General features: G+C 47.9%; 2 protein-coding genes and 1 long non-coding RNA gene across 4 annotated transcripts in view; 2 read left to right on the top strand and 1 right to left on the bottom strand.

The window, feature by feature from the left end:
- LOC114453321 (NACHT, LRR and PYD domains-containing protein 12-like) overlaps positions 1-115 on the top strand; it is an 8,902-nt gene extending 8,787 nt beyond the window's left edge. Inside the window, exon 15 of the mRNA XM_028433183.1 lies at positions 1-115. The gene's annotated coding sequence lies outside the window, so the exon portion shown is untranslated.
- Positions 116-2,524: 2,409 nt separating this feature from the next.
- On the bottom strand, positions 2,525-4,794 carry LOC114453334 (uncharacterized). The gene is made up of 4 exons (XR_003672439.1): positions 4,661-4,794; positions 3,766-4,069; positions 2,774-2,860; positions 2,525-2,696 (listed from the first exon to the last, which is right to left on the bottom strand). It is a non-coding gene; the product is annotated as an uncharacterized LOC114453334 (long non-coding RNA).
- An 855-nt stretch (positions 4,795-5,649) lies between these two features.
- Positions 5,650-23,182, top strand: dipk1c (divergent protein kinase domain 1C). 2 transcript variants are annotated; one of them, XM_028433184.1, is made up of 8 exons: positions 5,650-5,877; positions 14,530-14,733; positions 14,802-14,855; positions 14,925-15,103; positions 15,911-16,196; positions 17,327-17,491; positions 19,305-19,379; positions 19,483-22,086. In XM_028433184.1, the coding sequence occupies exons 1-8, from the start codon at positions 5,656-5,658 to the stop codon at positions 19,693-19,695; spliced, it is 1,398 nt and encodes a 465-aa protein (XP_028288985.1). In that variant the 5' UTR covers positions 5,650-5,655; the 3' UTR covers positions 19,696-22,086. The 2 variants fall into 2 exon arrangements, with proteins under 2 accessions (XP_028288985.1, XP_028288986.1); XM_028433185.1 differs by lacking the exon at positions 5,650-5,877 and adding an exon at positions 13,264-14,402 and having other exon boundaries at positions 19,483-23,182.
- The last annotated feature ends 1,501 nt before the right edge of the window (positions 23,183-24,683 follow it).

Here is a 24,683-nt window from a genome sequence, read left to right as displayed (position 1 = left end):
TGGATGGACTGAGCTCAGACATGCTATGAACATTTTCACAGTTGCATTATGGGACATGTAGGATCTACTGTGTAATTGTTATTTTGGTGACTGTAGTCAGAAAAAGAAGCTTCTTGTCATATTTTAAAGTAATTTGATGGAAAGTTCATTTACTGAAAAAAAACATTTACAAATAAACCTCAGAAATGACACAAACACAAAACTGTCTCCCTGTTATTATCACAACTGACCACTAGGCGGTGCTGCTAAACAAGTTTTCAGTGACTTAACAGGCAGTGATGCTTTGTCTGTCTGTGTGTCTGTCTGTGTGTGTGTGTGTTAATTACTACCTTTTTTTCTTCTGTATAAACGAATTTCAGCCTCTGTCCCTCAGGAGACATGAAGGTGAGACTGAGACACTTTGCTGAGACAGCAGCTTAGCAGACTGTGTTTCAGTCAATTATCAGCTGCTCCTAACGAGCCGCCTCAGGTAATTGGCTGCAGCTAACGAGAATGCTGTGATGCTCAGCTGGAGCCAGTGGCTGTGTCCCATTTCAGGGTCTGCATCCTTCGGAGGACGCAGCCTACGCGGTCTCAGGAGGCCGCGTCCTCCTGAGGATCCTCCGGAGGATCCTCCACCGTTGGTAAATGGGACGGTCTGGCCTTCAAAGCACTTCCTGATTGTGGCGTGACGTCATAAATTTTGCCCCGGGAAAAACAAAAGCAGCGACAGCGACACAACACGGACTAGACAACAAACGGGACAACAGTGTGGATTTAGAAATTTGGAATATTTTAATATATTTATTTGTTGTTGGAGGAAGAGGAGAGGCGGCTCCAGCGGCAGCAAAACCGGTGACGGCTCATTTTCTTCAGGCTGGGAGAGCGCAGTGGGGAGGTGACGGTAAGCTGCTGTTTAACCATATTATTGATCATAATTAATATACCGGTTACTGAGCAAACGCTAGATATATAACCAGTAGATAGACAAATATGATTAAATGTAATTTATATTTTATTCAATTGTAAGACTTGATACAGGGTCTGTTTGTAATTTTAATACTTTAAATTAAATAGCTACATGTGTAAGAACCCTGCAAATAACCCTGAAACCACTGCTTTAATGTGTCATTAAGCATCAGGTCTGTCACTGCACCAGAGAATTACTGCTGGGTGGAGGAGAGTGGGGCTCCCTGCAGGACCAGCTGTCTGTCCTGGAGGAGGTGTACTGACCATCATCACCTTTGGAGGGTGAGGATACATATTTTATAGCTTTTCATATTTTAAGCTGCTTTGGAAGCCGCTCTGTGGAAGTTATTATTTTTATTTTTGCCCTTTTTAAAAACATCTTTAGTAACATGGCAGCCGCCGATCGTCAGCTCTGCAAACCCTGATGGACGATGTGGTTCAGAGGAGACAGACACCCCCCTCCCCCAGATGATGTCCCACTCACAGCCAGAGGACTCCAAGGTCTTCACCGTGGCATCATCCAGTCCAGAAGCACCAAGGACTCCTGCTCAGCCAAACATTTATATATATATGTTCTTTGTGAATAGTATTTTCTGCTGATCTTTATAAATAATAAACTGTACATTTTCATAATGCCCACTGGTAAATAGTTAGAAATGTTCAAACTGTGTCTTTGTAAATATTGTACATAACAGAACAATAAATGATTTACTGTGTCACTGAGAAGTTGTTCAAAAGTTTATTAAATTATAAATAGGTAATGAAACACATGATGTAACAAGGTTAGAAGAGTTTAAGAACACAGAGACAAGAACGATTTAATATACAATTTAATAAGTAACATTTAAATAACACAGAACATAAAATCACTGCTGTCCACCATCCTCTCAATGAGCTGAGGTCTGTCCGTTCTCTCTCTGCTCTCCCTCTCTCTCTCTCTCCCTCTCTCTCTCTCTCTCTCTCTCTCTCTCTCTCTCTCTCTCCCTCTCTCTCTCTCTCTCTCTCTCTCTCCCTCTCCAGTCTCATCTCCTCCGTTATCAATTGTCAGGTTTCTTCTGTTTCTCTCTGCTCCTCCTTCAACAAAATGCCAACAGGCAGAATGACCGTTTGATATAATAACGATAATATTGCTCCTCACGTGAACTATACTTTATACTGTACTACAGTAAACAACAAAAAACAACATTCAATCAAAACGTTTAGTTTACAGCGCCTCGTATCAACAGGACGTCATGTTTGTAAATATAAAACTCATTTTTTTAATGCCGCTGTCACTACTAGCATTTTAAAACTCTCCAACTACTGCTCTTTACTTACATTTAAATGTGAATTCGGCACTCCTGCCGCTGCCGCTCGCTTGGTCCGTCATTGTACTATTGGACAAAAAGTAGGCCCGCAAAGCATTGTGGGATATTTAAGGCCACGAAGGATGGTAGCGATGCGTCCTCCAAATTCAGGCAAAAGGAGGACGCATTTGGAGGACGCATTTGAAGGACCCTTCGACTTTTGGCGAATTGGGACAGCCTTCGCGCAGCTTTGTGACGTAAGCGGCCTTAAAATGCGCACTCCGAAGGATGCAGACCCTGAAATGAGACACAGCCTCTGAGTGTAATCGCAGGGACAGGAAGTGTCTGCTGCTGCTGAGCCTCAGTGACATCATCACCACGTCAGGCCGCCACATCCTGTCAGAGAAAGGTCAGGTCCGTCCTTCTGCTCCCGCCCTGACTTCATGTCTTTTTCTCTGAGACCTTAAAGGACACCTGGATGTGAGGTCTGGATCTGCCTCCATAAACATACAGTTCAGCAGCATGAAATGTTATCACACCTGCTCAGAAGAAGCCGGTCCATCTTTCAGGTCTCTTTCAGGACCTGCAGCCTGTGGACAGACTGGTCCTCCATTGTCCAACCAGGTCTGGAAGTAAAGAAGCGAACAGGACGCACATCAGTCTGTGAAACGTCAGAATCATCTCTCTGTGTGTCTGTCTGTGGGCCTTCTCTGCCCTCTAGTGGCCACATTACAATAAATGCAGCTTTAACTTGTGTAGTTGATGTCAAACACACGTCAGAATTCATTCACACATTTTTCAGCCCTGAAGGCACCGAGCGGCCGTCCCATCCTCACATCTGCAACTGTAATGGAATTCTTACAAAGTAGGCAATTACCAACATGCCTCTGAGCAGTGTGTGTGTGTGTGTGTGTGCAGGGGAAAGAAAAGTAAAGTAAGATAAATAGAGGGGGAGCTTTTAATTTGGCGAGGTTCAGTGTAGCTGAATGTGGGGACTGAACCTTAGCAGAGTCTGGCTGCCGTGGTAACGAGGGGGGGGGGGGGGTGAGAGAGAGAGGGAGAGTGAGAGAGAGAGGGAGGTACAGGAGTAGCATGTAGATTTTAAAGAGGGCTTGGGGGGGTGCTTACACACACACACACACACACAGTTAGCAGGGAAGGAAAGGGAAGCAGACTGAAAGAAGGAAGGAAGAGGAATGGCGCTGAGCGAACAAGCTTCAGCGTGACACACACACACACACACACACACACACACACACACACACACACACACACGCTGTTCCAGCCAGGCAGTGTGGAGCGTCAGAGAGCGAGCAGCAGCAGTGTGAGGGGAAACCAGAGCTGCACAGAGGAGCTGCTCTGGCCGCCTGTCAGTCCAGACTCAGGGTTTACTGCCGGACTCTGACAGCTGGATTTTCTCCTGGGGGGGCGGACACCTCCAGTTTATCCTCAGGAGCATCTTTCCGGACTGAAACCTGCTCCGGCTGCTGTCTGAGTAACAGGATCACAGGCTGAGGATTTACAGACTAACCAGCCAGCAGCTGCTCCTTCACTTCTTTACACTGAGAGCAGCAGCAGCCGGGTCTGCCCGCCGGTGAGCAGCTCCAGGAGGAGTCCGGGTCAGTACGTCTGGAGTCCTGAGCCGCACTTAAACATTAAAGCGGTGTGTGGATTTTCTCTGTGGACCTGAAGTCCTGCTTCACAGGTTGGGATGAGCTGACTGCTCCGTCGCTGCGGGGCGGCTCAGACGGCGGAGGACCTGACTGAACACAGACTTTGTGGTTTCTGAGGTTGGCACCTGTTGTACCGAAACACCCGAGCACTTGATCCCGGTCCTGAGGAGCAGAGAAACAAGGTGAGTGCAGCTGAAGTTCCAGCGATTTACTGATTTTCTTTCTGTGTTATAGAAGTTTCCATTTGTTCCCGGCTGATGCAGAATTATTACTAAACCAGTTCATGGTACTGTGTGCACACCTGGTCCAGATCAGAACATTCAACACAATGTTGTTCTGACCCGAGCCCAGGCTGGAGCCCCGTGGGTTAAAACCTAAACACACACAGACACACACCGACACACACACACACACACACACAGACACACACACACACACACACACACACACACAAAGACACACACACACTCACCGACACACACACACACACACAGAAACACACAGACACACACAGACACACAAAGACACACAGACACAGACACACACACACAGACACACACACACACGCACACAGACACACACACACACACACACACACATCCCTCCCCTGGATCTCACAACAAATGAGCAGCAGCTCTGATCAACAGCAGCAGCTGCTACCACCCCTTCCCCTCCACTCACACATACAGACACAGAGACACACACACACAGACAGAAAGACAGACACACACACACACAGCAGCGATGACTGACCTCCTGGTGTCTCTGCTTTTAGGACGAGCACCGCTGTTTTTCATCATGGGGCCTCTGGGACTCTGAGGAGGACACGGTGAGGTCCAAGTGATTCGCTTCAGTGAGAGCGACCGCAACCACATCAGGAAACTATGACAAGACTACACGACTGAGCCAAAGTCTGCGAAGCTGCTGCAGGATGGATTACAGGGGCCGCTGAAACCAGAGCACTTTCTTCCAGCGCCACATCCTGGGCTGACCCCGCACACGAGGAGATAACGAGCCTTTTCTACAGGAACATCAGAGAGCGCCTCTCCTGCAGGAGCTGCGTCCGCCTCAGATTTTCCAAACATACTTCAAAATTTTAAAGCTTCAGTTCATGTTGAAAATTTCAAACAGGAACTCTGTAAAGACCATGAAAGCAACCCTTTGATCCAGAAAGCCTGTCTGAACGGCTGTAAGAGGGAAAACAGGTTTCATTGGTTTATCAGAGAGCAGCCGGTCTGAGCGAGGACCCGCGTCCTCCTGTCCCTGACGTTTGTCCCCACGGCCAGCAGAAACGTCTCAGCTCACACTTCCTGCCTCTCAGCACTCCGTTCTGCAGGACAGTTCTGTCCGTCTGTCTGCAGACGCCACAGGAAGGTGTGAGGGTGGCGGCACACCACGTCTGAACACACGCTGCTGAGCCAAGCTGGAATGTGGTTGCATGATTACAGGTGCCCCTCTTTATTATGAACTATTTGGAGGCATCGTGGGTCGCTTCCAGAGAAGGAGGTCCATGTGAAGACTTCTCATGACTGAACACAGTCTCTGGAGCTCGGATCACACTCGGGAGTTCCACAGGATATGAAAGCAGATCTGACCAGTGAAATCCTGGACCTGGAGTATTCTGTCCTCTCTGGTTTTGCTTAATACTCTAAAAAAAAAAAGACATTTAATTTCTTCAAACTCTGTAGCTGGACTGTGTCTAGTTGGAGTTCAGTTCTTTGGATCTTGGCTGGACAGTGAGAAGTACCATGCTCCCTGGTGGGTTGGCATCGAGCGGAGGGGGCCGTGGAGGTGGGTTGTGCCTGCTCAGGTGGCTTGGACTCAGGCTGTGGTCCCGGCGGGGGACGCTGGTCTTCGCCCTGCTGTGGTTCGGGTCCTGGTTGTTCCTGAATGGACTGGTTCTGGTCCACAGAAGCATCCTGTCTGACTACTGCACCGACGAGAAGAGCAAGAGGATTCTGCAGAGACTGGTGAGTCAGAGCCCGTTTCCTGTCCCCTCAGCTCCATGTCTGGGTCTGCGGTCCTTCATGGATCTGACTGACGAGTTTTTTTGTTACAGTTTCTTCTGATGGCTCCAGAAACTTGTGTTTCTAAGTTTAGGAACAGTTTGTTCTGACCAATCAGTGTCCAGTCAGGAAGTGCCATCAGTTCTGTCCAGAGCTCGTCCTCCTCGTCTGTCTTGCTGTCTTCAGCTTTAAAGACTTCCAGTCTCAACATTTATGGTCTGGAGGACAAAGTGTGGCTCATGGTTCAGGTGCTTACAGTTAAGAGGCAGGCACGGAAGATAAACGGCAAAAGGTCAATAGCTCTGAATGTCCTGCTGTCTTATCCACGGCAGCATCCCCTGGTGCATTGTGGGTAAACACTGATAGCAGGTCGCTGTCTGCGGAGCTCCTGCGCTCTCTGTCGTAGTCTGTTCCTGTTTGACGGGACTCTGCTGTGAACAGTGACCCTCACATCTGCCCCTCTGCTGCTGCTCGTTCTCTTCTGATCTTTCTCAGATAGTTTCAGTGATGAGGGAAATAAATATCTGTATAAATATACATTTATTTCTCCCAGATAAATTATGTTTTTAAAAGTATCTACTTTATTTCATGAAAATCGAGATTTATTTTTGTCCCTTTTTTGCATTGATTTCTGAATCTAAAGCTTGGTAAATTTGTTTGACTCTAATGAATCCTGAAATAGATTTTTTCTTTTAAATTTTCATCTACACATCATTTGACAGCCGGTGTGTGGCGGCAGGAGGAGCTGTGACGACACACACTAACACACTGATGCTGTGTGTTGAGATGTTAAAGAAACAAGTTAACAAAGAGAAACATTCTCCATCACACAGTGTGAGTCTGCAGACATGACTCAGCAGGCCGACCGACAGCAGCCACAGGCTCATGTCTCTAGGCTTGTCTAAACTGCCTCACGTGTCATAGCAACCTGAAAAGACGTGTCAGTCCTCCTTCCTGTCGAGTCGCCCCTCCGGTCTCTGAGCCGTCATTCAGCAGATTAAACACCTGAAACAGCTTAAGGGAAATCCAACTGTCAGCTTGCTGAGGATCCACCTGATGAAGGAAGAGGACGGAGGCGGGACAGCCGCGTGCTGCGGAGAAACAACTGGTCTTCACATGTGTCCTTTGAAGGAAGACACAGCTAAGATGTTGGTTTATTCATCGGTCACATCATCATCTTCCGAACCACAAAGCTGGAAGCTCCGGCGTCCTCCAGCTTCCTCCTCTGGCTGCTCCTGAGGCCAGTCCAGTTTAGGAGTGATGTCATGGGACAAAGACAAAAATACACTCTTGGGAAACTCGCTCGATGCTGAAAGCATGAATTATTTTGGGATCCTGCAGAGAAAACCTTCCACAACATGACATCATGTTCTGTCCACGACGGATTAATCAGGTCAGAGGTCACTGAAAAAACGAGGGCAGCGTTTATTATTACTCTTCCTCACCACACACACACAGAACAAACATCTTTTCCTGTATGAGGAAGATCAAAGACACACACACGCACACATCAATATTACGACTTCAAACAGAGCTGTAATGTAAAATTCCCTGTCAAGTCAGAGAAGCACTGAAAGGAAACAGACAGGAAGGGTCCTGACTTGTTCTGAGTTTACATGAAAACATTACACCTTCAAAAGCTGCTCATGACATCACGGACTCCCACTTTCCAATTCCATCCTCCAGGCTTTGAGCTGGTGTTGAACCAGGTTTGGTTCTGACCAATCAGAGTCCAGTCAGGAAGTGCTCAGTTCTGACCAATCAGAGTCCAGTCAGGAAGTGCTGTCAGTTCTGACCAATCAGAGTCCAGTCAGGAAGTGCTGTCAGTTCTGTCCAATCAGAGTCCAGTCAGGAAGTGCTGTCAGTTCTGTCCAATCAGAGTCCAGTCAGGAAGTGCTGTCAGTTCTGTGTCTGTTGCTTCATGAAGACTTTTCTGCTTTGATCAGTTTGTTTCAGTCAAAGTGACTTTATGCTCATATTGTCCTCACAGAGACACAACAGTCCTCTACACACATGCTAGCTGCTACATGCTAACTGCTACTTGCTAGCTGCTACATGCTAGACATGGTTCATCAGCCGCCAGCCCTCTACAAACAGGATGACTTTAGCAAACTGCTGACTTTCTGCTTAAATCTACTGAACAACAAAAGATCGGTTTGACCTTCTTTAAGCACGATGAACTGCATGGCATCAAATAACTACAAAAAACATTTAAGTGTGGCTTAATAACCAGGTATAAGCTAACAGCTAAGATCTAGCTGGTCACATCAGCATACTTCACCAAAATGAGCTCCTAGGCCTCACATCAGCATCAGGGGGTCTCCGTGTGGTCTGTATGTTTCTGGTGATCCTGAACTATTTATAGATCTGCTGCGTGGTCAAACCCCGTCGCCGCATGTCTCTGCCATCCCTCTGCCATCCCTCTGGCTATTTATGGGCCGATGCTGCATGTTTTACAGCCCACCTCTGTTTTTCATGAACCCGGGTTTGTTCAGAGGACGTAGTCTGTAACAGCAGGAATCTGACGGGGCGAGCTGGAGTTCACGGACAAAGCCTGTGCAGTGGAGCCTGCTCTGTGATTATCAGGTTTTATATACAGTGCGTATTAAAGGAGGCTCGAATAACAAAGAGACTCGACTTAAGAAGAAACTCGAGATGTTCCTGTCAGCGGAAGTCTGTGCAAATCCAAACAAAGCAGAGTCCTCCAGCTGATGATGAACACCAGCTACGCAGAGTTAGCCTCCAGAGCCGGAGTTTACTGCCGCTCAGCAGCATCGGCTGCTCCATCTCCGTGTAGATCTGCACTGATGTAATCAGCCACTTTAAGTGCCTGACATCAAACATGTTTGATGTTCCTGGGATCCTTTGGGGCAGATAATCAATTCAGAGCTGGAAGGAGGGATAGATGCTCTGTGTAAAAGGAGTCCTATCCTTCACTTCATCTGGTCCTACCTGAAGTGTGTCTGACATCAGCGGCACCCTCGCTGCCCTCCTGTGGTACCATCAGCAGACCTGCTGCCGCCTCCAGGAGCAGGTTTTACTCAACACCGAGTCCAGACCTGGGACTGGAGGCTGCTGCAGACAGGTGTACAGAAGACGGACGCCGGGCAGATCCTGAGCTCTCCATCCAGGCGATTCACAGCTGCAGAGATATGATGCTCTGTAACTCATGCAGAATAAAACATTTACTGAGCTGTACTCTCACATGATGGTGGAGTTGGCATTTTGAGGGTTAAGAATTATAAAACAGAGGAAGGATTAGAGCAGCAGGAGCCGGGCTGAGAACCGGTGTACTTCCCCTTTAAACGACTCAATAATTCACAGATTTTAACTCATAAAATGTGTCCAGCAGCCAAGTCTGTGCGTGCTGTGCTTCATCAGAATGATCTGGAATCAGCTCAAGACGGATCAATGAAAAACTGATCAAACATGAGGTGTTAGACTGCGGTGAAGTCTTTCACAAGCAGCAGGATGAGTGAACGAGCAGCAGATGAAAGTGGTCATTGATCTGCAGAAGAGAAGCACGTCAGCAGAAACTGAAAATTCTCCAAACTCCACTTTGTACCAAACCTCATTCCAATAACCAAAATCCTCATTAAGCTGAATTAGCGTGTAAGATTTTCTCTGACTACGGCGGTGCAGCTGAGGACTGCGTCACCGCCGCACCTCCATCTGTAGCCAGCCGTGAGAGAAGAAGAAGAGAACAGAAGGTCAGAGGGACTCAGATAAGATGAGTACAGAGACACTTAAAAAAGAGAGCAGAGCGTCGCAGACGAGAGCTGCATACCAAGGAGGAGGCCTGCAGGGTCTTAGCATCACCAACAAGCCTGCGTCGCTCCTATTCTCTCTGAAGCCGCCGCTGACCCCAAAACAGCTCTGAGGCCGCTGCTGACACGATCCACCCGACACGTCCCCGCGCATACGGGTCGAGCAGCCCAGATCCTGAGCTGTGGGAAGCACACACACACACACACACACACACCAGTCAGACTTATTGATCGAGGATTTAATGACCTCTGGCTCAGAGTCAGAGGATACACAGCTTCAAGTCATATAAGTCCAGCTGCCTCGCTTCAAGCTCATGAATGAAAATGACCTAATCAGCATGTCCATCCTGTGGACCGTCCGTCCCTGGAGAAGCTCTGATAGTTTCACAGAACCAGAGATGAGGCGCTTCAGTTCCTTCAGCACCACTCTGAACTTTCACACACTTCTATCTGCATGCTGAAATGTGTGTGTGTGTGTGTCCAGCTGTCAGTGGGAGCTGTGTGATGTGTTCACCACAGAGCAGATCGTCATTGTGTGTGTCTGTGTGTGTGGTCTGCGCTCCATGCCTTCTCCTCCTCACGCTCACTCTGAGAGCTCATTCACACTCTGTGAGGCTGAACCAGAGTTTTGACAGCCAGCGATAACCCAACACCAAGCTGCTCTCTGATTGGATGTTTGTGTCAGACGCTTGTACGGCCATCGTGACCCATAACACAACAAAGGGCAGCAGCGTGAAAGAGGGGATGAGCAGCTGTGATGAATCTGCTTCTGGCCTGAACGTGCTGTAGAACAAAGGACAGAGGAGCAGAGCAGTGGAGCCACACATGTCTGTTATTTTTGTTGCAAGTGGTTTTTCACAGAAAGCAGTGAAGCTGCTTGTTGAACAGTGTAACGGAGCTTTGTTAATGAGTGAAAGCTGCTTTTAGGGTCTCCTGGTGTCAGTGGGGGAAAGTGTAACATCAGGGTGGATATAAACACACTGCAGCTGTGTCTCACCTCAGCGGCCCTCAGACATGTGAAATCAGTGTTAGTGTGTTCCTGCTGCGGCCTGCAGGGCAGGTGGCAGCTGATGCTGGATAAACTGTGTGATCTGTGTATTTTAGGTGTCACTCCCACACAGCGGCTGCGTTTACTCTCTCTGAGGCACAGTGAGCGCTGGAAGCTCACGCCTCCAGGTGCTGTTTAACCACACAGGTTGTCAGGCTCCGCGTCACGCCCGAGCCACGACTGATTTATGGGTCTGAGCAGCGTCACGGTCCAGCTCAGAGAGGGAGGATCCACTCAGACTGCTGCTCTGCTTCCTCCAGCTCTTTGCCCGTTTTAGGAGTTTAGGTGGATTATGGTGCTGCCAATATGGTGATCGGACACACAGACTTAAAATTAAATAAATAAAACATTTTTTAACCGATTTGAGCCTGGAGGGTGGAACAGCTGCCTCCTAGCACAACCTCTACACTATGGAAACACAATCTGCTTTGTCTGACTCACACAGATGTGTTCAAAGGCCTACATTAACCATAATGCTTAGCAGCTGTGTGCTAACAGTAGTTAATCACTGCCTGCTAACCAGCCACAGTGTTTACTGCTTTATTAAGTCAACACCCATAAAACAGTCACCTGCTTGTTAGCCCATGATGCTGCTAAACTGTGTGTGTGTGTGTTCATGAGCGAAGGGAAACAGTGGGGTGTTGTGTCCTGTAGCTACACTTCCAGTGAACTGACCCTGAGTTCAACCAGTCCTCCCACGCCGTGTGTGTGTCTGTACGTGTGTGTGTGTGTGCAGTGGTGAATGTGAGCCATTCAGCCCACACTCACACACCCACAGATGTAGAAATCACACGATTGTTCGGACACAATGAGAGCGGTTCTGAGCTGATTTACGCTGCAGCTCGTGGGGATACTGTACATTGGTGCGGCTGACCTCTGACCGCTGACCTCCTGTCACCAGTGATACATCACTGTGTCGCCTCGGTAACCGCTCAGCGGTGGCGGTGCTCGGTACTTCACGTGGTTGTTTGATTCATCCGCGTGGGAACATTCATTGTGTGTCAGAGGTCAACTTTAAAAGCTGTTATTCATATGACCACAGGAGGGCGCCCCTCTGCGTCCACGTCCATCGCGTTCTGAGCAGCTGCTGTCTGTAAATACAGCTGCTCAGAATGAATAAACCTGTCAAACCTGTGAGCTGCTTCAGACGTCCTTAAAAAGCTTTTTGAGCCTTTAACACAGATTTTCTTTTACGACCTCTTCTTCACACTGAGCTGTATTTAAGAAGCGGCCGCTCGGCCGCGGCTTGCACAGGAATGTCTTTAAGGCCTTTTAATGTTCCTCGTGCGCTCCGGCTTTACCATTATGGAATGTAATGGTGAGAGAGGACCAACAAAGCCCGCCTTTCACTGTGAAGGAGACCCAAACGTCTCAGCTTTCCCCCGCTGACTTTACCAAAACCCTCAGCACCGAGGAAACCGCACAACCAACACACAGAGCGTACAAAGAAGACAACAAAGAAGACACACAACTCTGACGCGGGCTCAGATGAGGGAGGACAAATAAGGACCAGAAACAACAAAGAGGAAACCTTCCCTGAAGTCTAGCAGACAGACTCCACCAGCAGACCTCCGTGTTCTGGTTCTGCTCCACGTTCACACCCCGGACCACCTCGCCGTTTTCTGGCTGCATATTCAGGCCACAGCGTCTGAAGTGAAGCCGCCTGGCTGCTGCTGGCCGTCACTCACACTGAGTGTATATAGAGCTGCAGGCTCTGGATGTGCGACCATCTGTGCACATGATGACACACACCTGCTGCTAGATGGAGATGCACAAATCCAGTTATACAAGACTGAGCTCAGAAAATATATTATTATTATGATATGATGTGTTTTTTTTTGGTCCATTATATGATTCATGAGTGATTTAGGGTTTATTGGAGGGGTTTGTGCTGACGACGAGGTGAATTATGTTCATATCTGTACAGCAGGTCACATTAAAAATCGTTGGGAGCCCGCGCTGCCTGGCGGGAACAGATCCGTCTGCAGAGAGCTGCAGTGTTTCATGTTTATCTCTCAGCCTGAATCTTCTTCATAAATGTGGCCGCAGCCTGGAGACAGTCCATGAAAACATCACAAACGTGTTGGTGGATGTTTTTTCTGTGGGCTGTTGTGTGAATGTGTGTGTGGGTTGTGCGTCTGACTGACAGTGACAGCTGAGTGTGAACTCTGAGCAGCACAGTGGGTAATCTGCAGGCTGGAAGGAAGCAGCTGGACAGAGACATGTGACGCATGCGGAGGAAATCCAGGGAATCACAGAGGACGCGTGACGGCTCACCGCACCGATGAGTCTGCAGATGTCCTCTCTGTCCTCTGGTCCTCGTCTTAAGGAAGAGACGACGGCGTCTGTGGGACAACGACGTTTAAAACTGGAGTTCCTTCACACACACACCAGTTACCACTGATGTGATGAGAGACAGCAGGAACTATTAGGGATTGAAACGATGGGAGGGGGTGATAACTGTAGAGTCTCCTCTGTCTGTCAACACCCCCCCTCCCATTCTCTCTCACACACACACACACACACAGGATGTCAGACGTGCATGGAGTTCACTGTTCTAATGAAAACTTGTTTTTCTTCTAAAATAGTTCAGTTTTCTCAGAATTGTTTTCTTCTTGTAAAGTTGTCATTTTCTTCCCTTAAACATTTACATTTCTTAGAATATGAAAAATGATTCTTAGAGAACCTCTTCTTGTGACCTGCCGCTCTACCTGTGACCTGCCGCTCTACCTGTGACCTGCAGCTCTTCTTGTGACCTGCCGCTCTACCTGTGACCTGCAGCACTACCTGTGACCTGCCGCTCTACCTGTGACCTGCAGCTCTTCCTGTGACCTGCCGCTCTTCCTCTAACCTGTCGCTCTACCTGTGACCTGCCGCTCTTCTTGTGGCCTGCAGCTCTTCTTGTGGCCTGCAGCTCTTCTTGTGACCTGCTGCTCTACCTGTGACCTGCAGCTCTTCCTGCCTCTGTCCTCCTTCAGATCATTTAAACTGCAGACTGGGTGCAGGTGGATTTCCACAGATTAAACCTGAGTGGGGGGAACCTGCTGCTGGAGCTGCTCTACGTCCGCTTGCTTCAGCTTGAATCAGCTGACCGGTCCTCTGACAGACCACATCCGGTTGGCAGAGACAGTTTACTTGTCGGCAGAGCCAAATACTCTGAACACTCGCCATCAGCACGTCAACTGTGTGATGCTGAAAAGATGAAGAGCAGCTCGTCATCACTCGGCTCTTATCAGAGTCTCATCTCACCTGTCGCGCCATCTGCTGCACTTCCTGCCTCTTTAACCTCGACTCATGTTACCTGCTAGTCCTCCTTCAGACTGTGTGTGTGTGTGATGCCTGGGTTCAGTCCATGAGCTCCTTACTGACTGATGTTTGTGTTGGAATGTGGGCAGAGCGAGGATTAGGCCGGTAATCCTCGACCAGAACAACGCTGATCCTCCACCTCGTCCCTCACACCTCTGGACACTGAACTACTCAGACAGCGTGTGTGTGTGAGTGTGTGATTCCACAGACTCAGAGAAAGAGAGACAGGAGGGAGAAAAGCTGATGTTTGATGATGAAGTGTTTTGATGAAACAAGCTGAAACTAAAACGTAATTTCATCAGCTGCATCTGACTCACTGTTTTGGGCTTTTTGAACCAAACTGGACACACGCTGGTGATTTTCTGGAGGCAGGTGTTGGTCATCTTCTCCCTGAATGTAGATGTGAAAACAGAATTTTAAGCAGTTGAAAACTATAAAAGCGTCCATGTAACAGCTCTGTGTGATGCTGGACCTCTGTGTGTCTCTGCTGGACAGTGCCTGGAGTTCGGCGAGGGCTCGGTGACGGGCGACATGTGCGAGGATCTGTGCGTGCTCAGCCTGGTTGAGTACAAGCGCTGCCTCTACTATGAGAACGGGAAGAAGGTGATCGAGGCGCGCTGGAGGGGAAAGCCCATCATCCTCAAGTCCAAACTGGAGAACTTCTCCTCCTACGAGCCGCTGGCCATCCTGGACTACCAGGTATGACTGACAGGTCCACGCCTCCACCCGCTCCACCTGTTCTAACATCATTCTCCTCTCCTTTTCAGGACACGGCGGAGGAGCTCTCCCCTCTGGACGTGGTTTTTTATGCCACTCTGGAAGTGAGTCACCACAGTTCACTGAAAACATCATGTGTCTGTCACAGCTCACAGCGCCTCCTCTGACTGCAGGTACGAAACTCCCTGGGGCTGGCTGAGGACGACGAGGACGAAGGAGGAGGAGGCGGAAACAGCAGCTCTCTGGCCAGGCTTTGGGGGAAGAAGCTGAAGAACAGAGATAAGAGTTACTCCCGAGCTGAGCTGGCCTCCCTCTGGTCCCTGCTGCAGCAGGAGGAGTACACCTTCCTCAGGTAAACACACCAAACATCCACACACTGACGACTGATCACCTGAAGCTACCAGCCAGCACGAAGAGTTAATATCAGTGTTTCACCACCAGCGTGCTTAACAACTGAAACATGGACACAAGGAGACATCAGACGTTTTGATGGTCCCTGAATGCAGCATCACCTAAACATCAGATTAATAATCATCCAGACATTTTTATCCTGTTCACCAGAGTTAAAACCCTCCAAACATAAAGTGTCCACTCCAACCAGACTCAGTAAAAACATAGAGTCCTGTCCTCCTCAGCACCCAGCAGGAAGCCATGATGGAGTCACATGTGTGATTTCTGTCTGAATACCTGAGTGATTCTGCACACACACACGCACACACACACACACACACACACTCTGACTGCTCTCTGACTGCAGACAGGAAGGAGCCGACCAATCAGAGCACACTGACTGATCATGTGACATGTGACTGATCAGATACAGCAAAAAGAATCAATGTGAGTAACCTGTTTCTTGTTCTTATTGAAAACAGAAATAGTTTGAAATGTCAGAGGTTTGTGGAGAAAGTTTTTAGTGTGAGGTCGTTCAGACAGCAGCCAGCTGGAATCAAACCCAGAGACCAAAAATAAAGGCGGCGAGGCAACCTGCTGCTGCTTATCTGGAGGCCTGCAGGCAGAGCTGCGGTGACAAATAGAGGGGGAGTAAAAAAAAACTTGGTGTGTGTGTGTGGTTAGCTGGTAGACACATCAGAGAGGAAAACACACTTATTAGCAGCTTAGCAACAGATTGATGTTCCCACACCTGTTCCTGTCTCTGCAGAGTCCTGCAGGACCTCAGCACCCACGTGGCCAAGGTGTTGGGCTCCTGCGGTCATTTTTACGCCGTGGAGTACCTGTCCGCCGGCCACGCCTGGGACCAGAACATCTTCTCTCTGGATGAGGTCCCAGATCAGGGCCGAGCGGGGCGGTGGGCGGCCAGGGAGATGGTGCACCGGATCGCTCTGAGCTTCCTGGACATGGTGTGGCGCTTCGACAACGACTTCACCCACAAACTGCACCTGTGCGACATCAAACCAGAGAACTTCGCCATCAGGAAGGACCTGACGGTGAGCATTAGACTCTGGGTCAATGTCTGTGTCACAGTGGCGCCTCAGAGCGGTCAGTATGCATCCTTCGTTTCCCTGGTAACAAAGGATGCATCAGTAAAAACGTACGTAAAATATTATATGGTCACAGTCACAGGCCCGACCGCCCCAAACGGCAACCACCCTCTGAACAACAAGTCTCCAAAATGTTTCCCAGGGTTTAGTGAATGTTTCTCCATATGCACTGAACAGATCCAAACTGCGGACAGGCCCAGAAAAACATCCCATAAAAAGAGTTTTCTTTGAGCTGCAGCCAGACCTCCGCTCACAGTCACTTCATCTTATTATTATTCATTATATGACCGAAAAGCTTTGGTCTGCTTCCTCTAGCTGTAGAAAACAAAGCAGAGCTTTAAGAGCTGATATCAGATGGAGCGCTGCCGCAGAGTCATTAACCCTAAACCACGCCGACTCCAGCCAACAACCACAACCTCCGCTATTTAAATTCCACACCAGAGCAAAAACCCAAACAGCTACAGCTAGCAGCTCCAACATAGGTCGAGTGAAGCCGAGGCTCATTCCTGCTGGTACAGGATCATCAGGACCCAGTGGGAACATTTAATGAGCTGCTGTTTATAATGCCAACGCTGTAAAACAACAGAGCTGTTAGTCTGCACTTCAGCCCACTTCAAGTAGTCCACAACAAATCCACTTCTTCCTGCAGCAGCTGAGACTTAACGAGACCGAAACTATCTGTGAAGCATGAAAAGTCCAAGATCTACATGCTGCAGACTTTCTTCATCAGGTCAGAGCTTATTTAAGCTTTTACAGTTTTTCCTGCTGCTGCTCCTTCTAGCTCCATTAAAATGTCCCCAACACAGTCCAGCAGGACACAGAGGGACACGAGGACATGGCTGACCCTTAAAAATCAGAGGACTGTGCAGAAGGAACCCCTCTGCCAGCAGAGCAGCTTCACCTCCCATCAGCAGCTAATAAAGATAAAACATAAAGAGTTTATCAAAATGTAACATCAACAATGATCCATCACCCGTTTATATTTAAATATTCAATGACATCAGTAATAACTGATGACCGATACAATGTGAAGGTAAAGCTGTGAAAATGTGCCGTGCTCCCTCTACATGCTGCAGGTGGTGGCCATCGACGTGGACATGGCCTTCTTTGAGCCCAAGATGAGGGACATCCTGGACCAGAACTGCAGCAGCGACGATGACTGTAACTTCTTCGACTGCTCGTCCAGGTGTAACCGGATCAAGCGCAGGTGCAGCCCCCACCGCCGCAACAGCAACCTGCAGGTGAGACCGCAGACGGAGGTTTTACTTCTGCTGCCTCTGCAGCGCCTGGCGGTCCACAGGACTCAGACTGTGTTCAGAACAATGCTTTCCACACACGATCTGCTGCTTTAACCCACTCTGTGTTTGGCCTTGTTGCTGTGATGCAGCTTGGTTCAGTTTTTCTCTTTTTTTCTGAGCTTTATTTTTTTATTTCTTTTGATTTATTTAATTCTTTTTTTGCCTTTTTATTTTTTTTCCAACAACAGTTAAAAACATTTTGTTTGCCACAGAAAACTCACACTCTGTCCACCTAAAAACCGCTGTTTTTAGGTGGACTGCGTCTGTGTGGACTCTAAATCTAATTTATTTAGAAGAAAATATTCTACAAATAAAATCATGTGTCCATGTGCAGATAAACACATGTCCAGTTTTCGTCCTGCCGCTGTCTTTGACAGACACTGTAAGGCCTCAGCTCCTCGCCGTCCTTCTCACCCCGACAGCTGATGGCTGATAAATTACAGGGTTTTCCGTTTCCCAAAGAATTTGCAGCGATCAATCTGTCAAAACATTTAATTATATGTGAGCAAAAAGCCGCATGTGGAATGATAATTACTGATGGGAGGAGAGCGGGCCGGGCCTGCTGACACCATAAGGTTCTAATAGAAGCTTTTAACGGTTTAATTCTATATTCACATTTAAAATGAACTCATCATTAAGGAGAATTCACATTTTCCATAAATAATATAATAATAATAATTTTATATCCACAAACATGAATAATCCAAACTATTAATTCTTTTTAGTCATTAATTATACCTAAATGATTCATGCCCAAAGCAAACTTTTTATTATTTTCACAGATTTTTTTTTAGAATTAGTTTAATTAATATTAGTTTAATAATTTAATTTAAAAATAAAATATTATGTCTGAAAATGTATCACAACTGACTAGACTTTAATCTTAAAGCAACAAAATACCAGAAATCAGAATAATAATATATATATAATAATTCTATAATAAATATACAATAATTAAAAATGATTCCTTGTAATAATACAAATTATTATAATTCAGTCTTTGAGTTGAGTCGAGTGTGAAACATCAAAATAACTTTTGTGGCGTCCGAGACGAAACCGGCCGAGCCAGGCCTCTCTGTCGCCGTGACAACAACCGGACAAACTCTCATCACCTGCCGGAGCATCCGCATATCGCATGTCTTATATGACACAAGATACCTGCATCCTCTGCGTGAGACGGAGGGTGATGACTAGACAAAGAGGAAGGCGACAAACACACAACAAACCCACAAAAACCAGGGACTGAAGAGAAGACAAAGGAGAGATGAAACAGGAAGCCATGAAGGCGGTTTAAAAAGAAACCAACGAGCGACGCTGAGGGAAGGAAAAAAAAACCTGAAAAGATGAAAATATCAAACAAAGGAGAAAACGTAAAACTCTAAACAAAGAAAGAACAAAGAGAGCAGAAGGAGATGAGTGAAGACCGGAGCGGACACCAGCGCCGATGACATGTCGGTGACATGCAGCTCTCCTATTGGTCGATCTGAAGCCACATAGACGACCTGCGATCGCCCTCCGCCTGTCAATCATCTCCTCAAAGAAAGAAGCCATTGTCTTTTTAAATGTTTTATACCGACGGCTGTTTGATGATGAAAAGCGAAGCGTCATCTGCATAATGACGACACCAGCAGACCCCCTTCTCCTCTGTCTCTTGATCTGAGCGACTTCTGATTTCTTTTCTTCACCTTTATTTCGTATCGTTTGTCCTGGATGTTTGTATTTTCCTCTTTAAGTGCTCATGTCTTCATCTGTGCAGGTGATCTGTGAGAAGATTTTCAGGCCGTGGTTTTCTCCGACTCTGCTCGGAGCCAAGGCAGCGCTCCCTCTGCAGGTACCTCCTGAAATCCAGCATGTTCATGAAGCTAAATGTTCAGATTCATTACATTCTAAAGTTATCAAGTCTAAAATAAGAATTGTGTTTTGTTGTGATGGAGGTCGAGCTGCAGCGAGCGGTGCAGGAGTGTTCGGAGACAGACGGAGGTGTGGAGGAGAGCGAGGAGGATGCAGGAGGAGGCGGTGAAGGCAGAGACGTCCATCAGCGTCTCATCAGCATCCTCAACCGCCTCCTTCAGGAAGGAGGGACTTCAAGGGAAGGAGGCGGGGCCTGGGACCGGAAAGGCCACGTCCACACTGCACTGAACTTCTGAGGAACGTCTCGGAAAAATGTTTTCCAGGAGAAAAAAAAATTCCACCCAGCAGTTGTGGAAAATTGCTGGAATCCCCGTTTGGCCTCTCACTTGGGAATACAGGCACATTCTTTGACATATGGCCAGAAGTATGTGGACAGGCGGGCTGCAGAGTCTGTTTTGTCCTACGTTGGACAACTCGACAGGAACTCGGTGACCTCTGGCCCCTTCTGAAGGCTGTAATAAATCACCTCACAGCTGCTCACACAGCAGAGCTGAGCAGGTTTGTCTGATGGTTGAGTTTTATCTTTAAAAAAACTGCTTCAGTTCCAACAAAGGGAAGTCTTCTCTGAGGAGCCTCAGTGAATGAATTTCATCTGTGTGTTTCCAGTTTGAAAGTGATCGGACTGAACTTTGCATCCTCAGCGGAGGAAGACCACGTTCCTCAGATGTATTCTTCTTTATGGGTTAGTCTCAGTGAGATGTGTAAATCTCTCTCATTGAAGAGAAACTAGAGAAAGGCTGCAGGTACGATGGCACACAGAGACAGCGGAGCACATCATCGTGGAAATAAAGGACTAAAACGGCGGATCGGCTGTGCTGCTTCTGTCACTATTATTCAGAGCCATGTTGCCTCATTTCCATCTGTGTACACCAACATGTTCAGCATCACAAAAACAAGTTAGCCAACATTAGGTATTCACAAAGAGTGGGCGACTAGTGAGCCATGCTTCTATACAAACTACAAACCTCCACCACAGTCCAGTTATTAGGTAAGAACAGTGAGGGTTTGCTCTCATTGTAAAGTGTCTGACATAAACACACACTCCTCTCTGCAGGATTCCAAATCTCTTCCAGCTGCTTCTCAAAGCAGCGGCTGCTGGTTCAGTTTCTTTACCGTGCTGTGAGTGACCGAGCAGCCTCATATCAAAGCTCCTCCTGTGCTCTGCTGTGTGACGAGCTATTTTACAAACACACATATCTGAAAGCATCAAATTCATCAGGATAAAAAGAAAAACCCACCAGGATTCCAGCTACACGTGATTCACCCGACTTTAACATGCATCTAAGCGTCCTACTCCAGACCTCTTCCTCCAGACACCAACCTCCAGACACCAACCTCCAGACCTCATCTTCCAGACACCAACCTCCAGACCTCATCTTCCAGACACCAACCTCCAGACCTCATCCTCCAGACCTCATCCTCCAGACACCAACCTCCAGACCTCATCCTCCAGACACCAACCTCCAGACCTCATCCTCCAGTTATCTTCCTCCAGGTTCACTGCAGAAAAGAGGAGACAAAGAAGAAACTGAACTGAAGGACGATGAACGATTCTGAAATATGAACCTGTCTCACAAACATTAAATGTATTTTTAGGTTGTACCACCTGGTCTGCAGAGTGCAGTCTCTGCTCCACCAGTGAGCAGCAGGAAGTAGAAGCTGAGCTGATGTAAACACAGCAGCCGCCGCGGCGAGCCTCACCGCGCAGAGCTGCACGTCTGTCAGCACCGAACCAGCCAGTCCAGCTGGACGGAGGCATCCAGAACTCTGTCTCTGAGCCACGTCTCTGTGAAGACAAAGACACAGCGGTCTCTGAACTCCCACCGCAGAGTCCGGATAGGAGACATTTATTCATGGAGGAGACATTAGATCTATCACCATCCAGTGGTTCATGATGGTATGACAGGGCTAGCTGCTAACTGCCATGCTAACGTCTGTAGATGCAGCACAACACAAACGTATGTAGCTGCTGTTCCTCACTTTCTGTTAAAAATAATTGTAATTTCAGGTTCGTCTTTGCTATTTTAGAAGGAAAAACAAACAGAAACGTGTCCACTCGAATGCTTTCAGCAGGAAATCCCCTCAGCTCAGGACCGAAGGGCTAAAAATGAGATAACAGCTTCATTAGTGCTGCAGAAATGTGAATGAGGGCCTGATGTGAATTAACTCAGAACAACAAACTGATGTCAACACAACAGTTGTTTGGAAAAGATTGACCTGGAAAGCTTCCAGTGCTCTGCTGGCACCGAGTGCAGCTCGGTCTGGCTTCTGTCCATCGGGTCATTCCCATACCGACACTCAGAGAACATCTATCTGCTGTACACTCTTCAGAGCACAGAGAGAAAGCCTCTGATCGGACTTCCAACAATGACCTCACTCTGCCTCTGTGCTGCCAGCTTTAAATTCTTATGGCGCTTTTGTCAGTGTGGCGGACTGACTTGGTTCTGGAGCTCCTATCAAAAACAGGGAAGTCTTAAAAACCACCCTGACCTGGATCAGCTGGTCTGGTGTCCACTCTGGGCTGGGGTTAGGAAGGTGAGACCTGTTGTCCACATGAGGGTCGGGACTCCAGGTTTCCAGAACCAGCAGAACGTGTATCTTCATCTTCATCAGCCCAGTCCACCATCTGCTGCTGCTCTGCTGCCTCTGCTCTGAGGTTTGAGGCTGCATGTAGATCACCAGCTGGGATCTGACGGACTCTGCTGACACTCTGATTTTTACTTTCAGTTCCAGCTGCAGCTCACCAGAGTCAGATTCTATTTTATATTATTATTTTTATTCTGTTCTGTTAGAGATGTGTCAGTGTTCACCATCAGCTGCCTGAATTACAGCTGTCAACATTTGCTTCTGCTTCCCACTGGGCCACTACACAGATTTTATCAAATCAGATCTTATTATAAGAAACCGTAGTCAGCCCGCGAGGGTTCTGACGGACTGTTTCCAGTCTGAACTCGCAGCCTGTAGCACAGGAGGAGACATGTTCGGTCTCTGCTGTTTGTTTGCCAAAGATTATTTAACCCAGGCTTCACTGTCATTACAGATGCATGTTTGTTTGCCTTTTGTTACTAAGTGCTTTGTTTCAGACAGAATCTGGTCAGAGTCTGTCAGAGGAGGAGGTACCACTGAGGAGCTGGAGCTGGAGCCCTCGGGGTGGATTCACAGAGCTCACAGTCCAATTAAAAGCAGAGTTTCTTCTTGTTGTGATTTCACTTGAGACTGAGGTGAGCGCTGACGGTTTCCTGGCCCAGAGCTCCCTGAAACAATCTGCATGCCTTCATGATGGTTCCAGCAGCCACTGGAGGAGTCGGGCTGGTCTTCATTAGCTCTGAAAGGAGACGTCTGCTGGGAGCCAGGCCTCAATGCATCCCCTCAGAACAACAGGACCGGGACTGACACTGGAGTGAGGGCTGACCAGACACAGTCCTGATCCAGGAACCATCCGCACAGGAAGTTTGAACAGACCCTCTCCCTCGTGGCAGCACCCGAGTCTGACTAACTTTTTGTTAATCCAAATACGGGGCGCAGAGGTGGAGCTGAGGGTGATGGACAGCTGTCAGATGATCACACCCTTAATTCCAGATTCTTGCTGAATGGTCCTCTGTCCTTCTAAAGAGACATTTCACATTATGGATTAATTAAAAACAATGGAAGTTGTACACTGAACATGTTCTCCAGGCAGTCCCTCCCACTGCGTCTCCTGAACTATGATCTAATTAATAATAATAATAATGATGCAGGCTCAGTTCATCACAGAGTCGTGGTGTGAACCTGTGACTCTGTGATGAACTGAGTGCAGTCTGGTTCAGCCACAGTTGGAGCTCTGCTGCTCGGCTCCACTTCAATTAAAGAACATGAGATAAAAGGTGATAAACGACACGCTGGCTCTGAAGGTAATTTCACACTGTGTTAGGTCTGAGCTGGGAGCAATAAAGCCTGTGAGGAGGAGGAGGACACATTAAAGTCTGCGGGGTTATGACTCGCTCGGAGCTGCACACACATCACATGTGAGGAGTGCAGCACTTCTGGTTTGTTTCCTGTTCTGATAACAACATGTATTCATGAATAGAAGTGTGGAAGAGTCCTGTTCTCCTCCTCTGGCCCACAGCAGCATCCTCCCCTCCTGTTCTGCTTCAGGATAAATGCTGATGGGTTTCTCAAACGTCTGTGCTCTGGAGCCCAGAGATGTTTTTCCTCCGTGCTCCAAGGTCCTGCATATTTTGTGTCTGTCAAAGTTTAAAATGTGGTCTTCAGAGGTCTGCTGGATGGAGCGGCATCATTGTTTTCACTGCCTTACTCAGCTGGGGGTATTCATGGCAGCATGACAGGCAGAGTTCAGAGAGAGTCTGGACTTCAGACCAGCAGCACAGAGAGCTCCAAAGGTTGGTCCTGCAGCACAGGTCATATCTGGTTGGTGAAAAGATCTTGTTGCTTTTCTGTGTGACTCGACTTTGAGGGGAAGTAAGAATCTAGATGAAGCAGGGTTTGGATTAGGTGTAGCACCATCACTGCGGGCAGCTGCTCCAAGTCTACACTCTCACCAGCCAGAGAGGACAGACAGACACGCCTCTGTTAGGCAGCACGACTGATTCTGACTGACAGTACCTAGTTCAAAGGTCGGCAGATGGCTCACAGTTTGAGAAACACTGACTTAAACCGAACTGAAATCTGATCCCTGAAAACTCTGCACAGAGAGGGAGAGTGCATGTGGATGTTTTGACAGTTTGATACTTGCAGGTCAGACGTTATGTGAAATATTCCTTTAAGTGTCTGAGCAAGTCTGAACAGAAACACGCACGCATGCACACACGCATGCACACACACACACACACACACACACACACACACACACCTTCAAGGAGATCCCTGACATGCAGTGAGCCGTTTCTAACATGTGATCGGTTTTCTGGCTGCGTCTGTGATCACAGAGAAGTCGACTTCAAAGACGACCTGCAGCCTGAAGGAGGCAGTTCGGGGATGTAGGACAGAGGTGTGTGTGTGTGTGTGTGGTGTGTGTGTGTGTGTGTTTTCCCCTTCAAAGGGCTGTCAGAGCCTTTCAGAGTTCAGGTTAGAGAGGTTAATCAGGGTCGTTCAGGCTGAGACGAGGGAATGTGTCACATTAATAAAGGACAGAAAACATTTCTCAGCTTGTTGATTACTGCATCTCATTTAAACAGGAGCTCCGTGGATGAGCTGTGATGTCACTCAAAGCTTTCTGTCATTAGCT

This window comes from Parambassis ranga, chromosome 20 (assembly GCF_900634625.1).
Source record: "Parambassis ranga chromosome 20, fParRan2.1, whole genome shotgun sequence".
Taxonomy (NCBI): domain Eukaryota; kingdom Metazoa; phylum Chordata; class Actinopteri; family Ambassidae; genus Parambassis; species Parambassis ranga.
Note: the sequence above shows the minus strand (reverse complement) of the source record. Positions and strands in the feature narration are given on the sequence as shown.